Raw genomic sequence first — 27949 nt, 5'->3', positions numbered from 1 at the left:
TCCCTGGGCCCACTCGTAAGTGGGTCCCAGGGGAACTAGGGTGATGGTGGAGAGGTGGGAGCAGGATGGTACTTGGCAGTGTCAATGAAACGGCCTGGTGAGACGAGCATCGTCATTCAACACTACAGAAGTTCTGATCTAGCTTGCTATGTACTGCGGTGTGGGAAGATGGAGGGCAGTGAGGGATAATACTCTCTGAGTATAGAGAACGGGGTTGGACTTATTGTTTTCACTCACATAAGGCCAGCATAGGAGACCTGGAGAGGTTCTCTGTGCAATGGGTCTTTACACACACTTGCGTTTACAGAATTAAGTGGCTCACAGAGTTCAAGGCCAGAAAGCATCACTAGATCCTATAGAGAATGCCATCCAATTACTCCAGTATTATGGTTCATTCTTCCTTGCTACAGGCCAGAAGTAGGATGAAGCGCCTAAAAGGAACCGATTTTATGGCACGAATCAGCAATTGGGAGGAGACGCGGATACTGCTGTTGGAATTGAAGGTGAGACTGCAAGAGAAAACCTCTGAAACCTCTCTGTGGGAGAAGTGGACATCTAGCTGTTCTCTGGGTCGGACCCTTAGTGAGAAGTGTGGGCAGGGAAAAAGTTTGGCATTAACTACCAGAAACAGAGGGGGTGTTGTACATGGATGGCACAGTTGAGGAACGGGGCGTGTTGTAGGAGTGTTTAGGGGTCACAGCAGGGGACTGGGGGATCAGGACTCATGGGTGCTATCCCCAGCTCCACTGCTGACTCAGTGTGACTTCTCCATGGAAGCTGCTTTCCTTCTGTGCCCCAGACTCTCCAGCTGAAGCACAGGACCAATATTGTCCTGGGAGGCCTAATATGAAAATGTTCTGAGATCCTCCGATAAAAGGTGCGTATCGGTTGCACTAACCATCTTGTTTCCTTTCAGGAAAGCCTTGCCTGTGCCCCAGAAGACCCAGCCAGCACAAGCAAGCTCTCCTGGCAGAGCACGGCGTGTGATAAAATCCTTCGGGCTTGCATCCACTGGCTGGGACTAGGCAGGAGCTGCCTGGCACACTTTGAAAGCCTCTTGGACCTGGCTGAGCTGGCATGCCAGGGTTATATAGCAGCCGGCCCCCAGCATGTTCCCCTTTACCTGGAGAAAATCCTCTACCACCTGCTGAGGAACGTTGCCACCCAGGGAGCCTATGATGCCTGCTTAAGGTTCGCTGAGCTGCTCTATGCCAACCTGGCAAGGTGCCGGCCCCCAGAGGTGCCTGCTGAAGACTTTGAGGCCATTGCCAAGAGCAGCTTTAGCGTGCTGTGGAAGGGTGTAGATGCCCTTGCTAAATCGGGCCAGGCACCAAGGGAAAGCAGGGTGGTGCTTTCAGGCCGGCTGCAGGCCGTGCGCTTTCTGGTCTTTCTGGAGGAAGACTGCTCAGCCCAGCTGCCCCTGGAGCCCCCGTTCTTTACCTCCCAAGTCGCTCGTCAAGCTGCAGCTGCTGCTGTGATGTTTGAGGCCCAAAGGACCCCCCTGAGCAAAGAAGATGCCTGCTTCTTCAGCGAGCAGCTTGCTCGCCACCTGATGGCAGCCCTACTGGATAGGAGGAGTGCAGGGGAGCCCTTGCCCCTGCAGCCGTCCCTATGCCTGTTCGAGCTCACCTTGGAGCGATGCCGGCGTCTCTGCAAGAGCAGCTGCTTTGGGGAAGGCAAAGAAGCGATAGACCAAGCCCAGGGCTACCTAGAAGGAGCTGGTGACATCAGGAGGGGCTTTGCTGCTGCTCTGGGTCTCCTTCGTGCCGGAGTCCAGCTGAACCAGGTGTTAGCACTGGGTGAGAGTCAGGCTGGGCTGCCCCTCTCCCAAGCTGCTGCAGCTCTGAGCTGTGCGGCTGGAGTCCCCGAGCCCCTGCCCAGGGTGCTGGGTGAAAGCTGCCAGTTCATTGTCTCCTCCCTAAATGGGTACGTGAAGAAGAGCAAGCGGAGGCTGTTCAGCCTGGAGGACATCCTTGGCCTTTCCACTTTCATGGAGGGTTATTCCTGGCTTCTCCGTAGGCTGCTGGATAGCGTGAGTAAAGCTTGTGATTTAGGGCTTCCCCTAGGTGGGGTGGGGCCTGAGACACAAAGGGTTGTGCCAGGGCTTTGTACACAGCCTGGGAGTGCAGCCAAGGATCAGGCCCTTGACAGCTGGGCTCTTTCGCGCTCCAGGGCTCTAAAGTCCAGTCTGGCATTCGGCTGGGGATTGCATGTGGCTGAGGTGCCACTTCTGCAGTACACCAGCTTTGCACTGCAGAAAGGAAGCGTGCTCTCTGGGTAAGTCTACGCTGCAGCCGGAGGTTTAAGTTTGAGCTCAGATAGACGTACCTGCACTAGCTTTGATCGACCTAGTGCCCTAAAAATAGCAGTGTAGCCACAGCCAAGCTGCCTCAGCACAATCCCACCTGAGACCCTAAGAAGTACGTACGTGAGCTGCTAATGTCTGCTGCTGCCCATCCTGCGGCAACGCTGTTTTTAATGTGGTAGCTCCATCCGAGCTAGCGCGTGTCGGTCTCCCCAAGATGGAAATTACACCTCCAGTTGCAGTTTAGTCGTCTCCTCTGTCTGGGAATCATGTGGCCTTCCAAAATCTAACCTGCCAGGGTGCACAGGTGTGTCTCCACCTGATAAAGGGGTTCTGCTGACAAATGCAAGCTTCCCTTCTCCGTGAGCTAGCTGAGGTCTAATAAGGATGCATCACAGGTGAGTGCGGTGGGCCTGCATCCACATACTAGCCAGTTGCTGCTGCTGTTTGGTAGCTCATCTGTCTGCCAATTAAATGACCGTGCAACCTTTTGTATTGTTTCGATGGGGCCTGATCCATGTGTGCTGAGCTGGTCCGGATGCTCCTTGGGGCTGCCAGCGTGAGTTCTCCATGCTGATCTGGCTATTGCATGTTTGTGTTCCCTCTTCAGATTCCTCCTGACAACATGAAACCGCAGCAAGCCGTGAAACAGCTACACTATCACAGCCTGCAGCTCTACACCACAGTGGCATATGATGCCTTCCTGGGTTCCCAGGTACTGGCAGTGGAGGGAATAGCATATGTCACTAGGAACTGGGAGTGGGCAAGGGAGATCTCCAAGAAGCGTGGGTGCAAAAAAACCATTACGCTTCTCGTTGCTGGACTGGTCCCAATTTGAGGCCACTGGACTCCCATGTGGGGCCTGGTTCACTGAGGTCCTGGCTCAGCAGGGCTCTGAGTGCTGTAATGGCAACACTCCCCCTCTCTGAAATTGCTGTGTCTCATCCAGCCTACCCCAGAACAATAGGATGGATGCCTTATGCAACCTTCCTTTGTTAGAAGGTCTCAGATTAGACTGGGCTGAACGTGCCACAGAGCATCACTGAATGGCCAGCAGGTCAGCGGGAGATGTCCTCTAGGAGCCATGGTACTTGCAGGTTGCTATTAGCATAAACTACATTTATTACTCCAGGGTTCCCTCTTGCCAGTTGCTTTCTGCTCCCACCCAAATGAAGGAAGTGTGGTCACGTGGTTAGTGTTGGGGAAATCTGGATTCTGTTCCTGAGTGTGCCCTTGACTCCCTGTAAACCCTCAGCCAGTGACTCTGGGCTGCACCATCAGAGTGGCCTAGTGGCTTGGGCAGTGGACTGGGACTCAGGAGACCTGGGTGCAATTCCTGTCACCGCTTTGCTGGGTGACCTTGGGCAAGTCACTGTGCCTCCCTGTGCTTTAGTTTTTCCTGCTACAAAATGGAGCTATTTACCTTTTGTAAAGTGCTGTGAGATCTACAGGTGAGACGTATTCTGCAAGAGCTAGGTGGTGGTGATCCTCTTCTATGTGGTGACAGACTTTTAACCAGTATTTTGAGAGACCAGTACGTGGCAAGTCAGTTACCACAATCGCCACTCTATAGCGCTGACCAGCAATAGCCACTCCATGTGTGGTGGTGACCCTCTGAGCATAGCTGGCAGATAAAGGCTGTGCAGCAGTGGAAGAATGCTGCTTCATGCTCTTAATCCCTGATTATTTCTTTCCTGTGCAACTGCTCAAATGTCCTAGCACTCCTGCTGCATCTCCCTTGCTCCCCAAACCTCTGACTTTCCACAGGTGGCAGGGGCGGCTGGACTGGAGCAGCTGGTGGGCTCTTGCCAAAGTGTCATTACCTGGATGCTTGATGCACTAGAGGGGCTCTCTGAACAAGACCAGGTGGAATACCTTGATGTCACAGGTCAGTCCCTGAGCCTCTGAGCAGGGTCCCGCTCCATCGTGGGTTACAAGGCTTACTGTCTGTGGGGAGGGAATGGCCTCCCCAATGTTTAACTGTTCTGTGCTGCTCTGCGCGAAGATCTGGTCCGTTACCCTGAATGCAAAACAAAACTCAGCGTGAAAAAAGTTGCAACATTCACTAACGCCCCACAAATATCCTAAGCACCACAGGGCTGCCAGGAAGAGAAACTGACCGCTTCCTCCACTGAGATCCCTCTGCCAGATCTGGCTGAGACCTTTCCCTTCTAGGCAGGGAAGCATTGCTATCGCTCTGGTGCTCCTCCCTATCCTGCAAAAGCTCTAACCTGTAGTAGCTGGAACAGGCGTGGCTTGTGACCAGATAGCCCTGGTTCTTTGGATTACAAAGTCCTTCCCAGAGTAACCGCGCTGCTGCTGGACTGGAGCGAACTACGGAATGTGGTATTGCAAAGTCTTGCCACTTGATGGTGCTAAGACTCCCATGTGAAGGGAACAAGAGCATCATGATTGATGCTGCTACTCCTGTCTCTTGCCCCAAGCCCCTCCGAAGTTCTGCTTCTTGGCTCCTGTTTGTCCTGGTAATCACTGCTACTAGAGAGCAGTGGCTCCACTGCACTGTCTTTCCTGATGAGACCCCAAAGAAAATGTTCTTCCTAGACCCCGTGAGCCATCCTTTTCCTCCCACCTCCGTATCCCTATCAACTGTTCTGTTCAAATCACCTGCCACTAGACCTTCCTCCTCTTCCCCCTGACTCAGTCCCAGGCAGTGCTTGTCCTGCTTCTGCATCTGACTCTTCCCACTTATCCTCTTCCTTAAATCTGCACTGCAGGGAAATGACTGAGCATCTTGTGGCCCAAAGAGCAGTGAAGGATCAGAGAGTGTGGGCCTCACAAAGCCCACCCTGGGATTGAAGGGGCTGGGGTGTTACTGGTATCCAGTATCCATTGGAGGAATCGATATCCATGCCTTGCACATTGCAAGTCCTAGGATTAGGGGGATGGTCAAACGGGAATGGGGGGAGAGGGGCCCCAGAATGGTGACGTGAGGCTGGAGGCTTTTATACAGCCCTTCTAGTCTAGAGGGGATGGTCTCCTACCTTAACTCAACTCCTGGGGCCTCATCCTGTCACTTGTGCAAATCTCCAGCAATTCAGCTGAAGTCAGTGGAGTGGCACCTGGGTAAGTGAGGAGATTTGGATGCACCAGTTTGGTACTGACTGGTGGGTCTCCTCCCATCAGTGTTTACACTTCCTCTGTAGACTGATGCTTTCTTCCGATGGGATGGCTGTGGGGAGTTTGCAACCTTAGCTCTCTAACAGAAGGTGCCCAAGGCAAACCCTTCCTTTTGAGACCAAATATGGTGCCTCCATGACATGCTCGCCTTGCCGGAGTATCGGGGACAGTGTAAGTGATTACACATGGCTGGCACTAGGCCAGTGAGATTCTTGATGCTCTACTGGAAAATCCAGATCTCTCCATACAAGCTCTTTGCCATACATTCTCTTGCAAGGGTATTGGTAACAAGGCTTTCAGAATGAGGGCGGTGGGCCCCTATCCTCCATAGGGGAGCGGAGAGTAGTGTAATCTTGTAGTGAGGCAGCCTTTAATATTCATGCTTTTGTTTGCTGTGGCAGCCTCATGTGCATTCAAGCTGGCCTATGGCTTCTACAGCCAGAAGCTGTATGTGGAGGCCAGCTCAGTGACTGAGGTGTTCTGCCGGAAGCTGGGGATGGCAGAGTCCGGTAAATATCCAGAGATGTCCACAGAAAGGGTGAGTAGCCGTCTAAGATTCTGGGTAGCTCACTGGGGACTTGGGGGTCTGGTGTAAGGGAGCCATGCGCTTGAGTCCCTGGGCTATAGGAACCAGACTTCCATGAAGGCAACATACTCCGGCCCTGAGTGTCAGGAGATGTAAGGCACTTCCTCTCTGTCCTCTAGCTGATGTGGAGTCCTGACAGGCCCTCCACCAGGATGGGGGCTGCAACGTGGGGCTTGGGCCTCGAGGGCCCAGGAAACGGGGAAGCTTTTGCTGATGGTGCCTCGTTGCAGGGGTTAGGTGGAAGTGAATCTCGTTCATCCTATTCCAAACTGCTCCTTCGAGTCACGCTCTCTTTCTCTCTGCAGTTGCACAAATGCTTTAAGCTGCAGGTGGAAAGCTACAGGAAGCTGTGCAGGTTTGAGAAGGGCCTTGAGTCTGTGGCACTCTGGCTGGCCGCGCTGCATAGCAAGATCACGGAGCAGATGGCAGAGCCAGTGTTGCTCTGGGTCAGAGTCAAAATGGACGCAACAAAAAATGGAGATGAAGACTTGAGACTAAAGTAAGGAAGGGGCTGAAATCGGGGGTGGGAGCAGTTCTTTTGGCCTGTCATTTCATGGAGCATGGGACTGGGAGTCCAGATTCCTGGGGTCTATCCTGGTTTGGCCACTCATCTTGTGGCCAGACTGCTCTCTACCTCCGTTTCCTTATCTGTAAAATGGAGGGATATTTCTCTCAGTACCCCAAGACAGATCGGTTGTCACACACAACCTGGTCACTATCCTAGCAGAGACACAGCTGTGTAACTAATGATTAGGGCCCTACCAAATTCACAGTCCGTTTTGGTCAATTTCACGGCCATAGGATTTTTAAAGTCACTAATTTCATGATTTCAGCTATTTAAATCTGAAATTTCATGGAGTTGTAATACTAGGGGTCCTGACCCAAAAAGGAGTTGGGGGGGTCACAAGGTTATTGTGGTGGGATTGCGGTACTTCTGCACTGCTGCTGGCGGCGGCGCTGCCTTCAGAGCTGGGCAGCTGGAAAGCGGTGGCTGCTGGCCGGGAGCCCAGCTCTGAAGGCAAAGCCGCCGCCAGCAGCAGCACAGAAGTAAGGATGGCATGGGATGGTATTGCCACCCTTACTTCTGCAGAGCTGGGCCCTTGGCCAGCAGCCACCACTCTCTGGTGGCTCAGCTCTGAAGGCAGCAGCGCAGAAGTAAGGATGGCATGGGATGATATTGCCACACTTACTTCTGCACTGCTGCTGGTGGTGCTGCCCTCAGAGCTGGGTGCCCAGCCAACACCTGCTGCTCTCTGGCCGCCCAGCTCTGAAGGCAGTGCAGAACTAAGGGTGGCAATACTGTGACCCCCCTAAAATAACCTTGCGCCCCCTACAACTCTTTTGGGTCAGGCCCCCCCATATGAGAAACACTGGTCTCGCCAATGAAATCTGTATAGTATAGGGTAAAAGCACACACAAGACCAGATTTCCTGGTCTGTGATGCACTTTTCATGGCCGTGAATTTGGTAGGGCCCTACTAATGATCAAAGCTACTGAAATACCTAAAGACTAACCCGACGCTTGCCAGAAGAAATGCTACCTTGGCTAGAAAGCTGCGTCTGTGCTGTAGTGCACAGCTAGGGGTGGGGCTATCTGGAGCCCTAGCAGCCATTTTGAGTGGCCCACCTCCAAGTGCTGCTCCTGTCTGACCTGCATGTTTGCTGTAGGACTCTGAAGGAGGGCTTGGAGGGGCATGGCCTGGATGTAGGGACCCTGGTGTCAGTGCTCTCTGAAGAACTGAAAGCCTACAAGGCTACACGGGCCGACACGGGGCAGGAGCGCTTCAACGTGATCTGCGACCTGCTGGAGATCTGCTCAGAGGAGAGCGGCCGAGAGCACGAGCGGGCGGTGAACCTGGTGGAGCTGGCCCAGGTGCTGTGTTATCACGACTACACGGAGCAGACGGCCTGGTGAGTGGCGGGTGGGGTGGGCCTCATCACCCTCCCATCTGCCTGTTCCTCTGCTACCCGCTTCCTGCAGCGGTTCTGATTGGCCGCCCTTCCTCCAGGAGGCAGCCACATGGGGAAAGCCGCCAGTTGTGGGGGTTCCCCAGCAGTACTGAAAACATGGGGGCCCCTTAGTGACCCGGCTTGTGTCTTACAAATGTTGTTTCCAGGTCTCCAGCCCCTTGCAACCTGGCACCCTGTAAGCACTGGGGATTGCTCCAGGCACGTGCAGGGCAGGAGATGTCTCTGTTACACTAATGGTCCCTATAGGAGAGCTACTGAATGAAAGGGGCCATGTCTTTTCTATTGTGCCTACCATCTGGGAGGTTCATGTTCTGCTGCCCTACAGGGGCGTTCCATGGAGTTCCTCTAGAAGACTAGAGGTGCTAAGGCTACAGGACTGTTGGGCTGCCCCTCGTGTGAACTATTGTGGGGTTTGGCCTCACATGACTCCTCTTCCCCGGTTTGAATCTCTTGGTGCCAGACGATAGCCCTGGGGACTGAAGGTCTCTCTGAGATGATAGTGGTGAGAAAAGGGACTGGAATATGGGAGACCTGGGTTCTGTACCCAGCTCTGTCGCTTAATTGCTGACCTCTGCCCATTTCCCTTCTCTAAAATGGGGATGATATTTTCCCACCTTTTTGTGAAGTACTGTGAGATCCTTGGGGGTGAGATACTGTTAGTCTGGCTTATAACCAGTCTCCTCTCCTGCAGCTCCTCCCTGGACTCCGTACGGGAGGCCCTGCGACTGTTGGACTCTGTACCTGTTAATGCTGAGAACCAGGAGCAGCTCCTGGATGACAAAGCACAGGCCTTGCTCTGGCTCTACATCTGCACCCTCGAATCCAAAATGCAGGAGGTAGGTGGCGACAGCAGCAGTGTGATGCTGGTGATTCTGATCAAACCTCACTGCCACATGGGAGGTCTAAGCTCTGGAGCCACCTCGGCATTGTAGTGGGGTGAGGACAGGGTTCTGGGTGGCAAGGGTAGGTGAGAGGCTGCGGCACAGCAGTCATGGTGCTGTCTTTGGGGAGTTGTGGCCAGGGGCAGCCCTGGTATCAATGGGGCCAATGAAAAGCTCTCCAACTGCCTGATCGCCACAGTGAGAGGTGATGGGCACCATGTGTGCCCAGCTATGCCTGGTTTAAACTGGATATACCAGGTGTCTTTCTAGTAGAACGTCAGTGGCCCGCCTGTAGAGAATGGCTGCAAAGCACCAGCACCTGAAGCAGTGAAATGGCTGAGCAGGAAGGACGGGGAAGTGCCCGTGCAGTTTTCTGGGATGCTGTCTTTGGGAGCTTTCGCTGTGCCTGGCCCATCAGACTGGCTGCCTTCCCTCAAGGGGTGAAAACCCAATGGTGCTGGAGCAGAGACAAACTCTCCTCCTATCAGACGTCCCATCAACAATGTGCTGTAACTGCCTTGGCTTCTCTCAACCTGCTGCAGAGCATTGAGAGGGACCAGAGAGCCGGAGACCAGGGGCACAAGAACCTGGAGGATTTTGAACCCAATGACCTCAATTATGAAGACAAGCTCCAAGATGACAAGTTCCTGTACAACGGCATCTCCTTCAACCTGGTGGCAGATTCTGGTGAGGACCCTCTTTGAGGTGGGACAATTAAATGCCAACAGTATCTTGGAGCAATGCCTAACTCTTCTGGTCTGGGTTAAACCGATCCATTGGGCCCAGGAAAGAAAATCCCTGAGGTGGGGATGAGGCACACGGGGTCTCCCATGGAATCTTCCAGGGTGCGAGGGTGGGGGATGCTCCCATTGGGAGCGATGGGAATGTATCCCAGAATTCTGCCGCTGCAGTGGGTGTGGGATTGGTGGTCTCTCCAGCGTTTAGTTGAGCACATTGGGCCTGTCTGGATACTGTCCCTTGCAAACCTACAACACCCCTGCTTGCGTGTGGTGGGGGTCATTGAATCATTCCCTCTGCCTTCTCTCAAGAACCGTTTGGGTCACTGCTGCTATAGAAGTGGATTTTTATCCATGTCTGATGCTCTGGCCCTGGAGGAGATGGATCAGACCCCTGGTGGCTAAGTGACCGCTACATGCCTTGGTTTTTAGCACAGGCCAAGTGCCTGGATGATGCCCTTGCCTTGTGGAAGAAGCTCCTGGCCAAGAAGGGAGTCCCAGCAGTGCGCAGTGTCGAGCAGACCGTGGTCTCCCTGCACATCATGGCAGCACTCTACAGAATGATGGCAAAGGTATTTGGAGCCTTGGGCTCTGATGGGCTGGGGAGGTGGCTTCATCCTAGCCTTGTGGCATTGAGAGGGTTCACACTAGTACTAACCATAGGTCATCTCTGTAGCTACCCACACTAAAGTTATCTGTATCTGACCCAGTGGCTAAAAGTGAGCCAGTGTGTTGTCTTATGTGACCCTTCACGTTTTAATCAAGGGCCTGTGCTGCTCTAGCCAAGGGGTGGCTTGTGGGCATTGCAGCCCCAGCACTTGGTGCTCCCTGACATGATCAGTGATCAGCTTCTGTTGATCCTTCTTCCTCCCTAGATTAGGACCATAGCCTGACCTACAGCAGCACTTCCTATTGGGCTGTATAGTTGGGTATCCTATCTCAACAGTAGCCTGTTCCATATGTTTCTGCGGAAGGTGTCACACCATTATGGAAATCTCTTCAGTACTTGGCCATGGGGGTTTCATTCCTGACCCTTGGCTGTTGGCTTATGCCCTGAAGCATGAGGATTTATATCCTTACACTTTTATCTACTATAACGTGTGTGTGTGTGTGTGTGTGTGCGCTCATATAAACATTCAGCTCGTGAAGCCAATTAAAATCTTGTCTTTGGTACCTTGCGGCAGGGAGTTCACAGGCTAATTATATGATGTCAGTTTCCTGTGTCGCCTTTTCTAATCTCATTGTGAGGGTCAATAGGAGCCTCCTGGTTGACCTCTATAACAATCCCTGTTCGTATGTAGCTCTTGTCTCTTCTTTAAACAGTCCTAATCTCTTCCACTGTGGCTTCCTGTGGTCCCCTCTCTATTTGGGTGCTTGCACAGCCCTCATTGCTGTAGGAGTGTTTGTTCCCTGTCCCCTTCCCCCCCCCCCCCCCCCCCCCGGAGCACTGCTTTACCACGTTATATTGGGTCGCGTTATGTCAGGGTAGAGGTGTATGTGTGGCTTGTCTAGGATGAGCCTCTATAGAGATGGGGTGTATTGGTTTTCCTTGTCCCACAGCCGCTGCAGTCCATGGAAAGCTATCTCCTGATCAGAACCCTCTCCCAAGCCCTTGGTGACTGGCTTGGGACAGCCAGCGCCTTGTGTCAAGTGACTAAACTACTGTTTCTGCTGGAGAGTCCCAGTGAGGCCAAGGTAAGTATCAGGGGTGGGGTGTGGTGGTGGTAAAAAGGTGACTTTTATAGCAGTGGTTCCCGAGGTGGGGTCTGTCTGGGCTTATGTGAGCCCTTTGAGCCAGAGCCAGGTCAGAAGAGCATTCTAGCACTCTTGCTGCATGGAGGATGGCGTTTTGTTCTCAATGGCGTCCGTCACACACCATGCATGAGAGGTCACGCTGGCGGGGTTTGTTCCAGTACTACTGGAAATGAAAGGGGTTTGGAACAATTAGGCAGACTCCAAAAGGGTTGTTGGCGGAAAGGAGTTTGGGAGCCACTGACACACAGACCGATGGTGCCATTCTCTGCTAGGGTGGGGACACTTGACCTAACTTCCGTGGTTTGAACTGTCAAGCCTGGAGAGTCGTACACTGGGTAGGTCTGACTTTCAGCTTTTCTGTGTAGTGTTGCTGTCTTCTAGGATTGTGAAGGGGAGGTGAAGAAAAGCTAGCTGCCCAGTACATGGGAGTTCAGTGGAGGAGTTGGTTTCTAACGTGAGCCTAATCTTCCAGCTTTTGTGGTGCTTTGTGCCTCTTAAGATTTTAACATGACCGTGGTTGAGATGAATTCAGCGATCGCTCTGTGGCAATCCCTGGACTGCGCATGCTTCATTTGGCTTATCTCCTTTCAGATCTTCCTGGAAGAAGCAGAGTCCTGCTTGCAAAAGGCTGACTGCAGCAGTGACTCCTATCTGCTGCTGAAGCAAACGTGCCTTATACTCCATAGCCAGCTGTGCTGTGCAAACCATAAGGTAACAACCCTTTGAGATGTAGCTCCTGTTACTTTCCAGTCCCTTTGTTTATCAAGCTTCAGCTCTGCAGAAATCACTAATGTGACCTTTAAATATGGATCTACTAGAGCTAGTTGGAAAATGGGGCTTTCCCCCACCCACAGAAAATTCTGCTTTTTTTTTTTTGGGGGGGGGGGGGGGGGGGGGGCTGTAATAGTTTGATTCTGAAATACAGCTGCTATGCCTCCTGGGACATGTAGTCTGGGTACCTTGAGTTCTATAGACTGGGCTCCTTGGTTGGACTCATCTCCCATGATGCACCATCACGATGCACCTCCCCTCTCCATCCCTCCTGTGCATGGTAGTCACATGGCCCTGGAGCATCATAGGAGATGGAGTCTGGTCAATAGAAGAAAGTAAAAGCATGAAGTGCCTCAGTGACATTTCAGAATTGACATATTTCAGTTTTCAGGCAGAAAATGTCTTTGACAAAAAAGCAAAATTCCCCATGGAATGCAGATATTCCTTTTTATGAAAAGCTCCATTTAGTTGAAACCCTTACATGTTTGTTAGAAAACTTTTGATTTGCCCAATATCCACCTTGTTTAGGATTTGAGTCAAAGCCCATCCTGGCACCACTAGGAAAGGAAACTTTGAAGATCGGATGCCAGCATGGAAACCTTTCTGCTCAGCTGTGAGAGGACTTAGAGCAATGAGTCCTCTTCAAGCCAGGCTGTTAGCTTACATGCTCCTGGGGGGAGGTGCCAGGTGGCGATTTCTGGATTTGCCCTTTCCAGGCAAAGGTGAGCAGAGGCAGTGTAAATGCCTTGCACACTGCCCCTGCCAGTCTGAGGTTTTTCCATAGTGTTCCTGACTAGCGGGATCTTAAACCCATTCTGCAGTGTCTCAGTCAACAGATCTTGCATGGAGGAAATCCCCTCCTCAAAAGGGGTGAAAGAAGTGATAGTTTCAATGACCTTGTTGTTCTTGAAACTTCTCCCTTACATTTCTAGTCTTCCCCTCTAGTCTGTTCCATGGACTACAGCAAATTGAATCAAGCTGTAAGGCTGAATTGATAGGTCTTGGTTCATATGGACACCTGTTTTTCAGGTCACTGTACCCTCAGTCCTCATCTCTATCACATACAGGTTGAAGAAGGCCTCACTCTGTTGCTAGAGGTCCTCCAACACCCAGCCCTGCAGAAGATCTCAAAGGTTTGGTACCTGCTCCGAGCCCATGTCCTCCAGTTGATGGCAGTTTATCTCAACCTTCCTTCAACCAGCCTTTCGCCTGAGCTCAGGCAACAGCTCTGGGCTCAAGGTGAGCATGGCGACATGGCAAAACCCTGACTGCAGTCCAGAGTGTCTCAGCAGCATGGGAGATACACCTCTACCTCAATACAACGCTGCCCTCGGGGGGCCAAAAAATTTTACCACATTGTAGGTGAAACTGCGTTATATCGAACTTGCTTTGATCCACCGGAGTGCGCAATCCTGCCCCCCTGGAGCACTGCTTTACCGTGTTATATCCGAACTCGTGTTATATCGGTTAGCGTTATATCGGGGTAGAGGTGTATTCTGATGGCAGTGGGGTTGTGGGCATATACTGGGTGGCATATGCTACCTTGGAAGACTGTAGGGTGGCTTGGGCGTTCACAGATACCTAGATCTGACTTTCTCTTGGCCTGCCAGTGATGACCACCTGGCCCACAATGTTAGTGACATGCTAAACTTGGGCACCTTCTACCTGTCTTACCACAAATGTGGCAAATGCTTTTCTCCACCCCTCCTGTGCGGGCAGAAGCAGAGCAGCCTACCAATCTGGGGCGGTCCTCCAGAGCTCTGAGAGCATGGACTCTAATGTACCAATGGTGGATCTAGTCCTGTGTCCCTCTGCAATGGCAACCAATGCCAAATCGATTCGCGGTATAGCGCTCCCATAGCATACTTCGTTGTATAAAGCTAGACAGGGAGAGGGATTGTTTCCTGACCCAGGCTGGGGATCAGCATGTGACCTGGAATAGGAGAGCAGTGGTCCAAGTAACTTCTATCTGAGTTTCATTGCAGATGCTCCACTTCCTAAAAATGTCCCTCACTTGGCTGAGGGCTGCCTGCTTTGATCTCCCTGTCTTGTGACACCACCCTTCCAATTGAGATGGGCAGAGAGCGAATGCTGGAATCTGCATGCTTTATAAGTTCTGCTGGAGTTTCTGCAAATAACTGGAGTCATGCCAAGCACGCTGCTGTTAATGGCACTGGGGGAATTAACTGCTGTCTGCATGGGTAGGCAGATGGTGCTAATGTTCATACGCTCCCTTGTACAGGATGGAAGACCCCTGAGACTGCTCTTGCTGATGCTCACAAACTCTTCCGCAGCATCCTCCTTCTCCTGATGGGCGGTGACTTGCTTTCCTCTCCTAAAACTGTCACAGAAACTCAGTTTGTGGATCACGGTAAGCTGCGTACGTGCATAGACAGTATCGTTAACAGCCCTGACTAAGAGGACTTGGTTGTCTTAACCGGATCTTGCTTTTGTGCATAGAAGGAAATGAAGAGGCTGGTTCTCCAAATTGTGCTCTTTGAAGTCTGCGCAGGGATTAGCTGCCGTGTGGAGAACTTCAGGCTGATCTGGTTTTGCGTGGATGGAAACATATCTTCCTATTTTAATCTAACTTCATCCTTGATGTCAGCAGGCCTAGTGTCTCCTCATAGAACTAAGGAAGTCTTAAGCCTCCATATACAACAGTCTAGCTTCCATGATCAAGTGTCCACAGAGAGCACTAAAGGGGCAGGGGGCAAAAAAACAGTGAACACTGAGTTGAGGGAATTCTAGCTGTTGTGCTAGGGATACAGAGCCTGCCACCATGGTATCTGGCTGGTTGCCTGCTGATCCAGTCCCTTCAATATCGACTAGAATGACTTTACATTGGAGCATAAACTCCCGTGTGACCTACCCTGACTAGCCTCTCCAGCAAAGCGCTGGATGATGTTAATGGTCTGGAGTAGAGCAGTGTCTTGTAGACGTTAATTACTAAGTGGCTTCCCCTTAACTTTGTAGGTACAGTGCAAAAGAGGATCCCTGTTCACCTGTTCTCTTCTCATGCAGGGGAAAATCTCCTGCAGAAATGGCAGGTGCTGGCTGACATGCTGGTCTGCTCGGAGAAGCTCATTGCCCTCTTCAGCCAAGTGGAGATGGTGTGTGAAGCTAAAGCCTTCTGCTTGGAAGCCCTCAAACTCACCATGAAGCTGCAGGCCATTCGGTGGTAAGGGGCTCACTGGGAAAGACTCCTTCACGGGGCACAGCATGCCTATCTCAACGTGAAGCAACTCCATCAGTGTTGTGTCTCAATGCCTGTGAAGGAACTCCATGTTTCTGGGAGCTGTTCAGCTCTGCTTTCAGGCCAGCCCTAGGGGACAACTTCCTCCATCACAGATGGGGAGGCCAGGTGTTGGGTCTTGTCCAAGCTGCTGCCAGAGCAGGAAGCAGCCTTGGTGGTGGGGTTTGCTGATCATTCCCTAGAGAAAATTTGGTCTTCATGGACTGCTAATCAAGCTGCCATCTTACCTCATGGGATCCAGGTTGTTGATGGGGTTTCTCTTCCTAGGTGTGCTGGGTTTCTGGTCTTGAAGGCCAAGCTGGAGCTGCAGCGAAGTGAGCTGGAGCTGTGTCACTCAGACCTCCAACAAGCCCTGTTCCTGCTAGAATCTGGCACTGGTGAGGTTTTTTCCTTCTGATTTAAAGGAGAGAAGCGGGGAGGGGAAGAGGACTTTATGCCCCCTGAGAAGGAAATGCGACCAGCTCTTCCCGTGGCATTGTCCATTGGTGGCAGTGACCGTACAGATCGCGCTTCAGAGGCGGATGGTGAGGGGTAGAGAAGGCTCTACACATACCAGGGTTCTGCTTTTCCTGCTCTGCAGGGTGTCTCTTACAATAGTTTTAATGACACAACTGAGAACATCCTGAGGTCCATGAAGCAGAGGGGCTGGAGGTAGGGGGAGGTCTTGATTTGCTTTGCAATTATGAGTGCCAAGTCTCAAGTTTAGCTCGCTGAGAGTGATGCCCACTGGCCAGTAAAGGAGTGTGTCTAGTAGCTGCTTCTCGAAAGAGAGAGAAAATGTTAATACAGGAATAAAACTAAATTTTTTGGGGGGTCCCATGGTTACAAGTCTGACTCTACAACCCAAGATCAGTATTGTGTCTTGAGGCTGCGTAACTACTTTCTCCTTCCTAGGGCGGGGTGGTGGTGGTGGGAAGCATTCTGTCCTATTGAGGGGGGAAAAGGCCTCCTACAAAGGACAGTAATAATGGATTGTCTTGAGTCTACCGTGCGTTAAGTATAGCATAGCACAGCACAGGTTGACCACAAGTGGCGACACTCAAATAACTAACCACACTCCCTCTCCTCCACCTCCAGACTTTGAAACGAAAGAGAAGCAGAAAAGCGAAGTGAAGATCAAACCCAAGAAGGGCAGGTCCAAGGGTAGCAAGCGCCAAGGCCCCAGTGCCGAGCCTGCCAGGGAAGAGGACGGCTTCCTGAAGGGCCCGTCGCTTGAGTTTGTGGACACAGTGAGCAGGCAGGAGAAGGAGAATGTCCTGACCACCTCCCCAGTGCTGAAACCCAAGAAAAAGAGATGTTTGAACTTCCTGAGCCACTCCACCCTGTGCTCCTGCTCCCTCTGCTCTGACGTGACCCTCTCGGCCGTCTGCCTCCACTGGGCGGTCTCCTATGCCCAGTGGGAGCTGGCATCAGGGAACAGAGCAGAAGGGTTAGGTCTCCTCCAGGCTAGTCTGGAGCGCTGTACAGTCATGACCTCACGCTTCTCCACCATGGTGCAGGAGGCATCCCAGCACAATGGCAAGAAGGCTGCTGTTCGGGACCGATCCGTGCTTGGGTTGCTGGACGATCTGGTTGCCAACATCTATGCCACCGTGGCTGCTCAAAGCATGGGTGGCCACCGGCCAGAGAAAAGACTATGGGAGCTCCTGGAGGCTGGCCTGACATTCCTGTCTTCCAGAGTGTCCTGCCTGCCAGGTCTGGAGTACCACAAAGCCAGCCTGCTGCTCACCAAAGCTGTGGCTACCATCTACAGCCTGGTCTCCAAGCACAACGGCTGCATGGCCCACATCTTCTCCAGCGCCTGGGCATGGAAACCCCCAACTCCCTCCTCTGAGACCAAAGGATCAGCAGTGGCCAAGGCAATCAAGAGAGAGGAGAATCTGCCCCTGAAGAGTAAAAGCAAGAAGATTCCAGTGGCAGCCTCTGGCCCAAAACCCAAAGCCAAGAGAGGCCCGGGAGTCAAACCCCTGCCTTTGATAAAGTCCAGCGATGTCTTTGTCCTGGGCGACTCAGATGGAGAGGTGCCCCCGATCGTTATTAGACCTGTGATGGACCCCTGCACCCCAGTGCAGAAATCCTTCCCTCCCACCAAGGGTCGTTCGCACACTAAGCCAACCCCTGGCCCCAAGGCTCCGTTCATGGTGTTCAATGAGTCCTCCCCTCCAGGGACAAAGTCCCAGCTGCTGAAGGCTCCCAAAGCCTCCAAGAGAGTCAGATCTCGCCTGAAGGTAAGTGGGTGGGCGCAGCACTCATTGATGGATGGTATCTTTGGGGCAGAAGGTATATTGGGGCAGGGGGGGTCCAGGGACAACATTGTGCCTGGGCAACTTCCAGAGCACCACCTGCTGGTCAGATCCGAACAGCTTCTGATCACTTGGGATAGAGAGATGGCCTACTGGGTGGTGTCCACTCCATCTGTCCCCTCTCCCACTCCTCTGATCAGTGCGGATTGCTCTCTCTAGGGCATTGTCCTGGCTAGTTCTGCCGTGTCCCTGGCGATGGGGCTTGTACTCCTTCCCTGGGGAAGACCAGGCTGCAGCCTGACCCAGCTCACTTTTGCAGAATTCTTCAGTAATCCAACCTAACTTGGGTCTCCCTTTGCTCTATTACACCCCCCTGCTGCTAGCTACATGAGACAAATACGAGCAGCTGGCCATCCTCTGCCCCAGGAACCTGATCCCTTCATGAGGACTCTGGTCTTACCACCTCTTTGCAGGGACTGAAAGGGTTAATAGTACCCCCAAAGCTGAAATTGTCCCAAGGCCAGGTGGAGACTCATCCAGACTTGCAGGCTGCTAACCCTTCCATTGCTAGTTCTCCGCTGTGTCTGGTGCGTAAGATGCCCCTGAGACTCCTGTTGGCTCACAAGATGCACGGAGCCTTTCATTTTTAGTATCAGAAGGGTAGCCGTGTTAGTCTGGATCTGTAAAAAGCAAGAGTCCTGTGGCACCTTATAGACTATAGGCACCATCCTAGCCACCATGGATGTGGAGGCTGTCTACACAAACATCCCACAGGCAGATGGAATACAAGCTGTCAGGAACAGTATCCCTGATGATGCCACAGCACAACTGGTTGCTGAGCTCTGTGACTTTATCGTCACGCACAATTATTTCGAATTTGGTGACCATATTTACCTCCAGACCAGTGGCCCCGCTATGGGCACCCGCATGGCCCCACAATATGCCAACAATGCTCCAATACTTCTGTTTGTCTCTAAGGTGCCACAGGACGCTTTGTCGCCTTTCACTTTTAGGTTAGTTGGCCCAGTTCTGTAAGGACTGGAAACCACTAGTGTCTAAGAGCCAGGCTTGTGAGCAGAGTTGGGCGACAAAAGCCAGTTCTAATGGGGATGTCAGTCCTCCTAGACCTCTCAGCCGAGAATGTCATCAACTGCATACAGGGGTTGTCCTCTTGCTCCTACTCCCCTTGGGCAAGGCCCAGAGCTTGGGCTAGAGTGGAGGAGAAGCTGAAGTTGGTGCTGCTGGTGTTGGAGAGAAACTCAGGCCTTCAGATTCCAGGGCTACTCATCCCCTGCTTAAAAAAATGGCCGTTCCCTGCAGTCCCATCCTGGTGCCAAGAAGGGCTTGATAAATCTCTCTCCACATGCATTCTGGGCACTGCCCAGAGGGGGTAGTCTAGACTGGAGAGCAAGGAGCTGGGATCCACCCTGGAGAAAACTGATTGTGTCTCCCTGTTCCCAGGTGGTCTTCAGCGATGACAGTGATGTGGAGGATCCCACTGCAGCAGCCCAGGGGCCAGAGAACAAGGGGCTGGCTGCTCACAAAGAGCCAGGGCCTGCCAGCCACAAGACAACACGGGCTTCGGCCTATGGCAGGAAGGCTTCACGGCCAAAGGCCTTGGTTGCTGACGCAGAGGGGGCCCAAGTCAGCTCTTTGGATAACTGCCCCCAGAGCAGCAAAGCCAAGCCCCGGAGAACACGAGCAGGCAACAGGAAAGCTGCTGGGCAAGAAGAAAAGGAGGGGGCAGCCCAGAGAGGCCCCTCTGGGCAGGGGCAGGAGGAGGAAGGGGAGCTCCTAAGAACCATCAAGGAAGAGGAGGTGACGGAAGAGGGATTTGAGATCAGCTTTGAGGTCTTGCGAGGATCTGATGAGGAAGAGCCAGCCCCAGGTAGGCCTGGCTTTCTGGCCTATCCAGAAAGGGGTGGGGGAGTCAGCAGGGAGGGCTTGACTACTAGACAGCTTTGTCCTGTGTAACATGTCTTGGGCAAGCTGTATTCTGGATCATGTTAGATCAAGGGGCATAGAAACCAGGGAGGTCTCAGACTGAGAATAGAGGCAAAGGAGACAGCGCTTGCTAAAATCTGGTCTGAGCCCAGATTTGGGAGGCCCCCAAGGTCTAACCTTGACTTGCCCTTGGTTTGCAGCTGCAAGTCCCTTCACTGTTGTATCCTCTGTCTGTAAGACTGGCCTTGCTCCCAGGAGTGGAGTGAAAGCACTCTGGACGCTCTCTAGCCATGTGTCCTGGTTGGCTGGTGTGAGCCCATAGGGTCTTGCAGATAAGGGGAGGCCTGTGGAGCTGGGTTCTGAAATGGATAGGGAAGCCTCCGGGGGTTAGACAGCAGAGGCAAGTGGGAGAGCTGAGCTGAGGAAGTGGATGGGGCAGGGTGGATCTGAAGATGCTGCTCTTGTTCAGTATTGGGACAAAGGAGAACTGAATCCTGCCACGTTCTGGATCCAACTTCTCCTACAGAAGCGTATCTTTCCAAGTCCTGTCTGCAGAGCCTGGGCTTGAGCAGACCCCGATGGAAGCCAGAGCCCTGGTGTCCTGGCGAGGTCTGAGGGAAGTGTCTGCTCTTGTCTGCAGGGAGGAAGAGGCTCTTTGCCTACGGGCAGGACGGTGTCGAAGGGGAGCACGAGGTTCTCCGGCGAGATGCCAGTGCTGATCTGGAGGAGAACTTCCTGGTGGCAGAGAGGAAAGGCAGCCACAACCCCTTCAACCTGCAGGCGCTCTCCTCCTCCCTGGCCGCCGCTGTCAGTAAGTGCCCTAGGAACCCCACAATACCTGGGTCTCCCTTTGTTGCTTCCCCTCCTCACTGAAACATCAGGGCCTTGTGGCAGGGGACAGAGAGGTGAGCTCCTGTGGGAATCCAGGGACCGTTGTATAGTTGCACTCTGTGCCTGGTCTGTCCTTAACCCCGTCATTCCAACAAGCCACAATAGCAGCGTGGTGGGCTTGGATCGGGCACTGGCAGTCCTCCTGTCTCTGCTATAATACTTCAGCAGCTAATCCTGCTGGAGGTTGCCTCCACCCTTCCCTGGGACAGCTGAGGCACTCCCACTCCACCCCGCCTGCCAGCTCCCCAAATCTGCCTCATGCTCGCTGCCACTACAACCCCCTTCCAATCCACTCAACCCTTCACACCCCACCTGCTCCCCTCTGTTCTGATCTCCACCTTCGCGCTGGGCGGGAGGGAGGGCCGAATGAAGACGCTCTTGTCGCGCCCTGTCTGACAACAGGGTTATGTGCTCTGACTGTTCCAGGTGTGTCCTCTCTGGACTCTGTCAGCAACTCCCTGAAAGCTGCCTTCCAGGCCATCAGCCACTGCCCTCCAGGCACCCTCTACTGCCAGCTCTGCCGGCTCTTGGCACTGTGCATCGGCAGTCGGGACCCCATCACTACTGCCTACCTGGTTTCAGAGTCCGTCTCTATCACTGTCCGCCATCAGCTGATGAGCAACGTTCACAGGAGACTCTAGTAAGAGCTGCCCGCCCTCGGCTGGCGGGTTCATACAGTAAAGGGAAACCCTTCTAGATCCACTGCTTCCCTGCCTGCAAAGGCTGCCTTTATATCCTCTGTTTACATGGGGCATAACAAGCCTGTGGAACCCACTGCCACAAGATGAGACCGCGTTAAAACTGTCCGTGAGCTGTACAAAGCCTCCGAAAGTGAGAACAGGCAAAATAACTTGGTTAACACTGAATTGGAGGTGGGAAGGGAAGATGGGCTGGGGGCTGATTGACCAAGCTGGGAGCCAGCTCTGCCCCACCACTCCTGGTGCTGCCAGAAGACCGTAGGCTGCTCACCCCATCTATAACGTGGGGATAATGCCTAGCTCGGGGGAGCTTAATAATCCTCAGGAGCTCCTGAGATGGAAGCTACTGTGAGAGTGGTAACATCAAACTAGAAGAAGCACTATCAGGACACTCATCCTAGTTTAAACGCTCCTCACTCAGAGCTCTCGCTCCCTTCTTTGCTGCTGCCCTGTAGCCTCCTGCGTCACTCGTTTTGAGGCGCTGGAACTAGACCAGTTGATTTCACTTCCTGGATTCCACAGCCTGGCGCTCTGCTCGCTGCTATGGGGACTTGCCTGTTCCATAACCCTAGGTTCAGAACAGCCTTTCTGAACCTGCCCCCCCTTCTCTGCCCCTCTCCTTTCTGGGTTCTGTGGGTCTCTGCTGTACTGACCCTCCCTGCACGCTGCTTCCATCTCCAGCAAAATGAAGAAAAAGTCAGCGGCCGACGTTGCTGACCAGCTGCTGGAGCTCACCCTGCAGGGAGGGGACGCCGATTTGCAGCTCCAGCACCTCTTGCAGCTTCAGAGCTTGTTTGAATTCAGCTCGGCAGGGCTGGGCCAGTGGGAGACCGAGAGCTTCAGGGAGCAGCTGCGAAAAATCCCCAGCGGTATGTGCTGGGAGGGAGGGTCCCCTTCAGCTGGCGGTAGCGGGCGGCTTTTGGCTTTCCCTCTGGGAAAGGGCATCTCGCGGCTAGGTGCCCGGTCTGGACCCAGCTGGGTCTGTGGTGGCTGAATGTTACACCACATGGCCATAGAGCAGCGCCTTTGCTAAATGAGTTGTCCTTGGTCCAGTTCCTAGTGGGCAGGCGTCCCTATGGCAAACAGCCATCCCAGCTGGGGGACCTAGTTTGCAACCTGAGGCCCCAAACAAGGAGTGAAAGGACCTGGGGAACCAAAATCTCCTCCTCCCCCTGGAGGGGCAGGGCTGTTGGCATGTGGGAGGCTTGCACTGTTCTCTGTCCATGCCACAGCACAGGCGGGGCTCTCCTGCAGGCTGCCTACTCCCTTCCACTGCGGGGGATTCAGAATGTATCCTCTGACACCAAAGAAGGGCTCTTAGCTGGGTTCGGCTCGTTGATTGCCTCCCCTAACTGCTCCATTGCTGTGCTCATCCCAGGTGTAACCGTGTGCCTGCTGACCCTGGTGAGCCTTCAGCCCGGCACCCTTGGGGACACCTTGCTGCTAACGCGGCTGGAGAAGGACAGCACCCCGGTGACCATCCACATCCCAACGGCGCAGAGCAAGGTGAGGGGCAGGGTCGATGGGGCACCTGGGCAGCGGCAACTATGTGAGCTCAGGGCAGGGGTCATGGTGCTGTGTCTCTTGCAGGCGCCCCTGAGCTCGGTGCTTGGCGAGTTCGACGCCATCCAGAAGGAGCAGAAGGAATACAGCAGCTGCACGGACAAGAGGGACTGGTGGCTGGGCCGGACGGAGCTGGACAGGAGGATGAAGGTGGGTGGGGATGTGGCAACAGGGGCTGACTCAGCCAAGCTGGAGATTTGGGTCTTCACCCCACTCTGCCAACATGCCTCCCCTGGCCCTAAGGGGCAAGAGGGGGAGCTCCCTCCTCACAGGCCAGCCCTTGGCCTTTCCACTGAGGGGGCCAGTGGTTGCCCTTGCTGGCTAGTTCTTCAGTGCCCAAGGGCTTTAGACTCCCTCTTCCCTTCTGCAGGTCCTGACCGAGACCCTGGAGAAGGAGGTGCTGAGCTGCTGGAAGGGAGCCTTGCTGCCGGCCAGCCAGGACTCTGGTGTGGCCAAGGAGGCCTCCAGCCTGCAGGAACATCTCGGAGAATGCGGCTGGGAAAATTCAGATCCAGCACTGCTGAAGGTGAGGGGGTGGTCCTGGGAGAACCAGCTGAGAATCCCCTAGCATGACCGGGCTTTTGGCTGAACCTGGGCGGGATAGATGTGGATTGGCCTAGCTTTAGGCTGCTGAGCTGATGCTGTGACTGTGGTAGGAAGGGAGCCAGGTCCCTCATGTGCTCTCATGGGGTTAGGAAGTCCCTTGTACCCACATGGGGGAGGCTTTTCAGTTGAAGCCATTCCCCTGGGGCATGGATGGGGATTTGCTGTGCCCATCACCTTGCTGGCCCCTGCGTGGGGACACTGGCACAGTCACTCGTGCCTCAATCTTCCCCTCTTCCCTCAGCTCGTGTTGAACAGCTCTCACCTCCTCACCCCTCAAGATGTGCAGTGCCTGGCGTCCGGGCTGTGCCCAGCACAGCCAGATGCCGCCCGGGCCTTCCTGCAGGAGGCGGTGGACAAGTGGAGATCCCACAGCGGGCAGACAAGTGGTCACCTGGTTCTTGTGCTGGACAAGGTTAGTGGTCCTCTCCCCGAAGCGTGCCCTTGCCAGCCTAGCCTCTGCCTCTCCAGATAACTCCTCCTCCTCTCCTCTCTAGCACCTGCAGAAGCTGCCCTGGGAGAACATCCCGTGCCTGAGAACCCTGCCAGTGACCCGGTTACCCTCCCTGCGCTTCCTGCTCAGCTACAACCTTGCTCAGAGGGTAAGTTGAGGGGTGGGGGGGCTGTTCTGGGAAGGCTCTGCTGGGCCTTGGGGAAGGATTCCCCTGCCTGTGTGAGAGCTAGGCCGGTAGGTAGCTCCCATGCTCTCAGATCAGCTGGGCCCTTCCTTTGGTGGGGGAAGAAAACCCACTTCCCCCTGCATGACCCGCTCAAGTGACACTGAGGGCTGGTCTACACTGGGGGGGGGGAATCGATCTAAGATACGCAACTTCAGCTACGCTATTCGTGTAGCTGAAGTCAAAGTATCTTAGTTCGACTTACCTGGCCGTCCTCACGGCGGCAAGTCAACCGCCACGGCTCTCCCGTCAACGCTGCGTAGTCCTCCTGCTGAGGTGGAGTAAGGGCGTCGATTCGGGGATCGATTTATCGCATCTAGACGAGATGCGCTAAATCGATCCCCGATAGATCGATTACTACCTGCCGATCCGGCGGGTAGTCTAAATGTGGCCTGAGCTTGAAAGGGTCAGCCAAGAAGTGCTGTCCCTCCTCCCTGCTAGCTGGAGGGGCTCTGAGCACCCCTAGCCTGGCAAATGGGTGTGATGGGGCAGGCTCCAAGTGCTGGGTGGGATGATCCCGCAGGCCAGCCAGGGGCTTCCCTAGCTGTAGCATGGACTCAGTTCACATGGCTGGACTGGGTGGTGCCCAGCACCCATAGCTCCCAGTGGGATTGTGGCTGCCCACCTAGATCTCCGCCAGTGCCAGTGGCTCTACAGGATGCTGCACTTAAGGGCGGGAGCAACACGTCTTGTGTCCTCGTTTCAGTATCGGCGAGGGTCCATCCTCACCTGCGGGGTGAATCCCAGCAGTGCCTTCTACGTCCTCAACCCACACGACAACCTGCCTGGGACGGAGGAGCGCTTCCGAGCCTGGTTTGAGAGGTGGGTGCATCTCCCTGCCCCGACGTGCCCATGGGGGAGGGGTTCTGCAGGGTGTGGTTGCCTGTCGCCCGGCGTGGCTTGGCTGTAATCTGCCTCCCTCAGCAGAGAGGGAGATGTGTCCCGTCGAGACCTCCTGCCTGTAGCCATAGGGGGCGCTGCTGAGCAATGCCATTGGGGTTTGCCCTTCATTGTGGGAGTGGTGGGTGTTCCGCTCTGTTCTCACCCAGTGTTGTCTCACAGCGAACCCAGCTGGATGGGGGTGACAGGAGAAGTCCCAAGCCAGGAGCAGATGCAGTCGGCTCTCACGCAGCGTGATCTCTATGTGTAAGTAGTCTCGCTGGCTCATGCCGGCACCAGTGTCTGAGGGTGGGCGGCGTTGATGAGCAGGACTGACCATATCTCCATAGAAGATGGGCAGCTCGGACTCCTGGGTTCTATTCTCAGCTCTCTGCCTGACTTGGGGTGTGACCTTGGACAAGCTACCTCCCCTTCTCGTTCCTGTACAGTGAGGATACTTGCCTTGCTAGGAGATCCCTCTCTACAGGATGCTAAGTGCACATTTCCATAATCGTCAGGTCCGTAGCAGGTGGCTCTTTCCTGCGCATAAAGACCAACGTGTAACAATCCTGGGGAGATAGAAGTTTCCGCTGCTCAGGGATGGGAGTGCAATTAGATTCAAGCATTGGGGAGCTGGGGGCAACAATGGCAGGGTTATCGGATCAGTCCATGGAAGTGCAGAGCATTTGCCCTGTAAATCAGTCTCATTGGAGGCCAGGGAGCAGTGACCCCAAGATAGCTGCAGCCACCCATAAGCTGTCACCAAGTCCCCCTGCAGTGCTGTGAGCTCACCCACAAACTCTGCCTTAGCTACGCTGGGCATGGAGCCGGTGCCCGCTTCCTGGATGGACCATCAATCCTAAAGTTGGACTGCCATGCTGTGGCCCTGCTCTTCGGCTGCAGCAGCGCCGCCCTGGCTGTCCGCGGCAACCTGGAGGGAACTGGTATCATCCTCAAGTACATCATGGCGGGATGGTGAGTCTGCCGGGGATGAGATCTCGAGTGTGGGAAATCTGTGCTCTGGCTACTATCAACCCACTGGCCCATGCCCGCCCCATCCTGCTTTAGAGGAAGGGAGATGCCAGGGTTGTAGGTTTCCTTCCTGACCCATTTAGAGGCTCTGTCTGTGCCTTTAAGCATGAGGTCTGGTCACCCCTGGCTTAGCCCATAGAGCTTCAAATGCTAATGGCCATAAAACGTCGTCTCAAATCCCAGCCACAGCGTTCAGCTCTGCGGGGAAGCCTGATGCCAACACAGGCAGAGCTCTATGGCTCTGGTACTTGCCTGATGCCAGTCCAAGCTATACACACTTTCTCAAATAGATCTAATTAATAGTGGGAGGGGGTTGGGGCTGTGCTGGGTTAAGGTACTGGCTAGAACCCTGTGTCTGCTGGAGGGGAGACAAGTGTCTGTCTGTTCCCTTTGCAGCCCCCTGGTGTTGGGAAACCTCTGGGACGTGACTGACCGAGACATCGACCGCTATATGGAGGCGCTCCTCCAGAGCTGGCTGAAGGCAGGGTCAGGCGCTCCTCTCCTCCAGCATGTCGCCCAGTCCCGCCAGGCCCCCAAACTCAAATACCTCATCGGCGCAGCCCCCATAGCCTATGGCTTACCCGTGTCTCTGCAGTGAGGCCCCTGCTCACTGGGCTCCCGGGGGTCATGGGACTTGGATCATGAAAGGGATCCAGCACCTCATCCCTCCAGGCTCTTGTATGAAACACTTGACCTGAAAACTGCCTCCTAGCCAAACTTTTTCCTCTGGACCACAGCTTCTCTGAAAGTGCCTTGCACTCAGGCACTGGCTTCAGCCTTGTCTGTCTGACTCTCGGCGGAAGGCCCCTGGGTGGCTTCTCATAAGGACTCATGGATGGATATTTTTTAGCTTCACTGTGGCACGTTTTAAACAGCTGCAGTGACTTGCAGAGTGGCTGGTCTGGGGGAAGAATCGTATACATGTAAATTGTTAAATCTCTATGAATATAACTTATTTTAATTAAAATAAATCTGAGTTTTTATATTGCAAATGCTTGCTGAATATCTAATGTTTGTACAACTATAATAAAGCTGGTGGAGCCATAGACTTGGACCATATGGATTTCCTGGGTCCTCGGGGTGAGAGGACAATCCACTCCCCCACTTCTAACCCTGTTACCGTCTCTGCTAGGCTTTCCTTTTTGGGCAATGCCACTCTGACTTCTGCCTAGGCTGGAGTGTGTACCTTGAACCACCCTCTAGACCAGGGGCGGGCAAACTTTTTGGCCTGAGGGCCACATCAGGTTTCTGAAATTTGTATGGAGGACCGGTTAGGGAAGGCTGTGCCTCCCCAAACAGCCAGGGGTGGCCTGGTCCCTGCCCCCTATCTGACTCCCACCCCAAGTCCCTCCCCCCCCGCTTCTCGCCCCCTGACGGCCCCCAGAACCCCTGCCCCATCCAACCCCCCTCTCCTTCCTGACTGCACCCTCAGAACCCCTGCCCCAATCAACCCCCCGTTCCCTGCCCTCTGACCGCCCCGCCCCCTGACCACCACCCTGTGCTCCCTTACCGCACTGCCTGGAGCACGGATGGCTGGCGGTGCTACAGCTGCGCCACCCAGAGCACCAGGAGAGGCAGCCGTGCTGCCCGGCTGGAGCCAGCCACGCCACCACGCAGCACAGAGCACCGGGTCAGGGTATGGCTCTGCAGCTGCGCTGCCTGGCAAGAGCTCGCAGCCCTGCTGCCCAGAGCATTGCGCCGGCAGCACTGTGAGCTGAGGCTGCGGGGGTGGGGGAACAGCAGGGGAGGGGCCGGGGGCTAGCCTCCTGGGCTGGGAGCTTGGGCCAGGCAGGAGGGTCCCGCAGGCCGGATGTGGCCCGTGGGCCGTAGTTTGCCCATCTCTGATCTAGACCAATCGCTTCTGGGTAAATTGAGGCAGTGATTACTTGGAAGGTTAGATGGCACTGTTGCCCCCCCCCCCCCATCAAAGGGCCATCTTCCTATGCCCCATGTGCTGGTAGGGGGTCTGCATTGGACAGAACAACTTACAACACTTGGCTTTTGTTCCTTCAGTTGCTGC

At 54.2% G+C, this 27949-nt stretch overlaps 1 protein-coding gene across 1 annotated transcript; it reads left to right on the top strand.

The window, feature by feature from the left end:
* Positions 1 to 26935, top strand: ESPL1 (extra spindle pole bodies like 1, separase). Its single transcript, XM_026660689.2, has 31 exons — positions 1 to 97; positions 411 to 503; positions 917 to 2032; positions 2916 to 3020; positions 4073 to 4193; positions 5845 to 5981; positions 6335 to 6528; positions 7697 to 7939; positions 8691 to 8835; positions 9423 to 9567; positions 10050 to 10189; positions 11178 to 11312; positions 11964 to 12083; positions 13211 to 13382; positions 14386 to 14514; positions 15168 to 15324; positions 15667 to 15776; positions 16477 to 17627; positions 19104 to 19530; positions 20227 to 20397; positions 20904 to 21117; positions 21857 to 22044; positions 22554 to 22681; positions 22766 to 22888; positions 23109 to 23264; positions 23586 to 23756; positions 23839 to 23943; positions 24725 to 24840; positions 25081 to 25164; positions 25708 to 25872; positions 26326 to 26935. Exons 2-31 carry the CDS (start codon positions 423 to 425, stop codon positions 26525 to 26527), a joined length of 6651 nt encoding a protein of 2216 aa, XP_026516474.1. The 5' UTR covers positions 1 to 97; positions 411 to 422; the 3' UTR covers positions 26528 to 26935.
* The last annotated feature ends 1014 nt before the right edge of the window (positions 26936 to 27949 follow it).

The sequence above is a fragment of the Terrapene carolina genome, unplaced genomic scaffold (assembly GCF_002925995.2).
Source record: "Terrapene carolina triunguis isolate 2854851 unplaced genomic scaffold, T_m_triunguis-2.0 Scaffold836, whole genome shotgun sequence".
NCBI classification, from domain to species: Eukaryota; Metazoa; Chordata; order Testudines; family Emydidae; genus Terrapene; species Terrapene triunguis.
Note: the sequence above shows the minus strand (reverse complement) of the source record. Positions and strands in the feature narration are given on the sequence as shown.